Source organism: Haplochromis burtoni, unplaced genomic scaffold, assembly GCF_018398535.1.
Source record: "Haplochromis burtoni strain Fernald_Lab_line unplaced genomic scaffold, NCSU_Asbu1 Contig_175, whole genome shotgun sequence".
Classification (NCBI taxonomy): domain Eukaryota; kingdom Metazoa; phylum Chordata; class Actinopteri; order Cichliformes; family Cichlidae; genus Haplochromis; species Haplochromis burtoni.
In genome coordinates this window covers 1,338,145-1,342,489 of record NW_024582536.1, presented here as the reverse complement: position 1 = coordinate 1,342,489, position 4,345 = coordinate 1,338,145, and the positions used below count along the sequence as shown (strand labels likewise).

Genomic DNA, 4,345 nt, shown 5'->3' with positions numbered 1-4,345 from the left:
GACCATCTCCAGGTTTTTGCTCGTAGGTGACTGTGTACTGATGCTATATAAATGGGTCTGGTTCTTGTTTAAACCAGTACCAATTAGTCCAATCCACTGAAACTGGATTGGACTAATTGGCTTTGCAGTTTTAAGACCCAGGGAAACTAGCCCGCCAGCGCTTTGTAACACCCGCGACCTTTGGCGATAAGGAAAGGCTGCTCTTCATAGAGGACTCACGCTCGGGGAGACATTTTTTGGTTGACTCAGGCTCCCAGAAGAGCTTCGGAAACTTTTGTGTCATCTTTGCATACCTCCACAATGGTATATTATTTAATCTTTAAAAACATTGGAGATTTCCCGCCTACCACCAGAGAGAGCCCAAGTACCACAAGTGGTACGAGGTACTCCCTGGAACATGTCCAAGGTTTATTTTCACTTACTGTATGGTAGTGACAATTTTTACATGCACACCTCTTTCAATAATGTTCAAAGTCCCTGATAATCGCAGTAACAGTGGCTTTAATGCTGCAAACCTGCTCAAGCCCACACCGAAAATTCATCATCAGTCAGTAATGGAATTGATTTCTTTTTAAAAAGCCCAAAAGTCATACAGTCTTATGAATCCGTAACATGGAGGGCATTTGCATATATCTGAAATCTTCCCTTGGATGTTCAGGGCTGCAAATTCTAGTCGGGTTTACAATAAATAACAACTTTATATATGAAGTTTGTAGAAGCACATATCTTAAATAAAAGATCTTTATATAATAAACCACTAAAGGAACTAAAAAGCTGCATGGCTTCCCGTCCAGGAGACGGTTGGTTTAAGGGTTTAATAACAAGCAGAAATCTGATGGTTTGTGTCTCTTGTGTCTTCGCAGATCCCGGTTCTGGTTCAGGAGACGGAGACGGTGAGTGTCTGTCTTTCACTGGGCTATTTAAAGATTTCATTTCCTGCTTCACTTCTGCTGCGGGTGAAAGTCAAACACAAATCAATTACAGCAGAGTCGTTATCTGCCCTGCGCAAACATTAACTGCTTGTATTGTGAGCCGTCTGTGATATGAAGAAACTAATCACTGAGGTCAAAACGTGGCTGAACGACCCCTCCACGCAGAACCGTTTATTCTGCCTCTGTGAGTCCTTCTGTGCCTCTGCAGCCCCTCGCTGAATGTTAACTCCTCTAATAAAGGTTTCATTAAGTCCTCCCTGAAGAACACGATGGTGTTGTCTGTCCTGTGGGAGTCGAGCTTAAAGCCTCGCTGTTGCCAAATTTGGCAACAGAGACATTTTGCAACCATCTGTGAGCACGGACCACAGTGTTTGTTGTTTAATTTGGCTGCTGGAGGGGTTTTAATTGGAGGCGGCTGCTCGAGAGTCAGTACCTCCACCATCCACTGCCATCTGCATGTGGGCGGGGCCTCTGAGCAGCAGGAGATGGAAGAGCTGATCCATGGAGGATTGGAAAAGGTTAGGAAAACTAACGGCAGCTCTTTAAACATGTTCACACCTGTTAACTTGTTTCCTAACAGTAAATCATGGCTGCATGTGACATAGCGTTCATCCTCCAGCTTCACTGTGTTTATGCTAGCCATAGCTGTGTAGCTAGCCACCACACAGCACCTCATTGTATACCAGCTAGCCCGACTTCAGTAACCCTACAAGCGTCGCTGCTGTTTATTTTTCTGTCTTCATTTATGTTGGAAGTGATAGCAGAGCTGCACGTTTTAATTTTTGCTGTGGCGGCCTTCCAGGCCTTCCTGGTTTGTGCATGTCGAAGCTCAGTTTGGTCTTCGTGGCGTTTCAGCCGATGACACGAAATACCATCCTGTGGTGGCCTTGCTGGATCCGCTGTCCACCCACCGTGTGATGATACACCGCTCTCAAGGCTCTGCTGGTGCTGCGCTATTCCCTCTCCGATGCAGAACGGCTGAGAAACTCCTCTCTCTCTCGGGCTTGGGTGATGGTACCGCTCTCGAGCCCACAGAGAGTACGCTGTCCTTGCTAGGATGACGGCGGATTCCTCTTCACTCACGTCTTCCTCTGACAGGTGCCGGTGCGAGCTGGCCTTGCCAACTCCCCGCTGCTGGCCGCGAAGGATTACCGCTCACTCGCAGAAGCGGATCAGATTCTCCTGGCAACCAGGTGCTTCGGCATCCAGGCGATAGTTCCCGACTCACCGACAGCATCTACTGCACCACCACCGATTCTCCCGGGGGCCTTCAACTCATCGATGGTGGCTGGGATCGCAGCACGGTGGCACCGCGGAAAAGGGCAGTGTTTTAAGCATCAGCGTGACAACGCTGTGCCGCCTTTGCAGTTTTAAGACCCAGGGAAACTAGCCCGCCAGCGCTTTGTAACAGCCGCAACCTTTGGCGATAAGGAAAGGCTGCTCTTCATAGAGGACTCACGCTCGGGGAGACATTTTTGGTCGACTCAGGCTGCCAGAAGAGCTTCGGAAACTCTTGTGTCATCTTTGCATACCTCCACAATGGTACATTATTTAATCTTTAAGAACATTGGAGCTTTTCCGCCTACCAACAGAGAGAGCCCAAGTACCACAAGTGGTACGTGTACCACAGTTTGAGAATCACTCCTCTAGTTGTGCCATAGAATACCAGAACTGGCAGATCCACCACTGGCGCCCTGTGCTGTGAATGAGTGAGAGCAGATTCACCCTGAGCACATATGACAGATGTGAAACAGTCTGGAGAACTTTTTAATGAAATCCAAAGCAGATTCTATTCTGTTGTTTATCTTAGTCAGTGCCTAAAGCTCGTGGGCACAGAGGAGGATCGGATCATAGATCAACCAATAAACCAGCAACTCTGCCTTCACAGCTCTCTTTACCACAGTAGACAATCTGTCCACCAATATCCTGCTACACTCCTCCCCTACGTATGAACCCTGAGATACTTGAACTCCTTAACTTGAGGCAGCAGCTCCTCTCCATCCTGAGATGGCAGTCCACCTTTTTCCATGATGGAAAACTGCTCCAGTGAGAGCTGGAGACTGATGCTGAATTCAGAAGGATGCAATCTCTACTAAATAAATCAGAGAAAGCCCATAGTAGGTAAGAAAATATGTCCTTAAAGTAGGTCATCAACTGGCAGAGTTTTCTAATGAGATCTGTTAGGTAAAAGATTTTACCCTATTCATGTGTAATGTCTGTCCTTTAAAATCTGAAAGGTTCCCTTCAGGGCTGATAAGTTCTTTATGAAGAGTGATTTGAATGATTACGTGGAGATGTGGTGATTTTCCTTCCTCACAGATCATCCGTGTGAATAATTTCGACTTGATTTGGAGACATGATGATGCCAAGTCCTTCTTCTCCACTGTAATTTGTAATTTTCTTTGGGCTTTGCTGCTTTCATGTTCATTTTTTGAGGGTCAAATTGTTACAGCTCAAGTTTAAAGGCTTGGTTTTCTCTTTGGTAAAGGCTGACTGACAAATGTGTCTGCACAAAGCTTCGGATTCAAACACAAAGAAGCAGACTTGCGTTAGAATTTAACCATTCAACATATTTTTTACTTGCACTCAGCTGTTTAAATGTTTTGTTCATTGGCCGTTAAAATGTATTTTCACTGCTGTGCTGCCCTACTGACAATAGTGCAGCACAGAGTGACTCAACGAGGACGAACCCATCTGTAGATGTTAGAAAAAGCAGCAATTGTTGCTCTTGTAAACCAGCTTGAAAAGCTTTGTCCTTATAAACGATGGGCAGTTTGTAAAAATTCATCCAGAGTGGGTCAGATTGTTTAAGCAGAGACATTATTACTGTGTGTCTGACCAAGCCAGAGCAGTTTTCTCATGGTGCGATTATTTGCAAAATCTCTGCACAAATGTAAATCAATTCCAGTCCATGCTGGCTGATTGTGGATCGTCCAGCCGCCACTGACTGTCAGGAGATGACAGCAAGTTTACCGGCAGTGTTTGAGGGCCATTGGAAATGTCATCACCCCGTATCGATGGGCCGTGGAACAAACATTCGTCTTAAAGTCGAAGAACTTGAGAAACCACACAGCTGTGATCCTGACAGTGACATGCTCCGTAGGTGAGAAACTCTAATTGTAAACAGTGGCAGTAGCTGTGAAGTTGTACTTGTGGCAGTACTGCGGTGATACGGCACCGCGTGTTTGACCTGCTGGTCATTAGTTCATTAGCAGGACTCTGGAGAACTTCAAGACATGTTGAGGAGGTCGTTTAACCATTTAAATCAGCTGTGATGAATGAAGAACACATCTAAAACCTGCAGGACTCCGGCCCTCGAGGCCTGGAGTTGGACACTCCTGCACTAGAAGATCCAAAACGTCCATAAAATTGGGCTCCAGCATTCTTCATTCTGTGAATGACTGTCCAGATGG

The 4,345-nt window shown here is 46.0% G+C and overlaps 1 protein-coding gene across 1 annotated transcript in view; it reads left to right on the top strand.

Annotated features, from left to right (window-relative positions):
• Nucleotides 1–863: 863 nt before the first annotated feature.
• tmeff1a (transmembrane protein with EGF-like and two follistatin-like domains 1a) overlaps nucleotides 864–4,345 on the top strand; it is a gene marked incomplete at its 5' end in the record, with an annotated part of 33,877 nt that continues 30,395 nt past the window's right edge. The window contains 1 exon segment of the mRNA XM_005934113.3: nucleotides 864–893. Within this exon segment, the coding sequence (XP_005934175.2) occupies nucleotides 864–893 (30 nt within the window).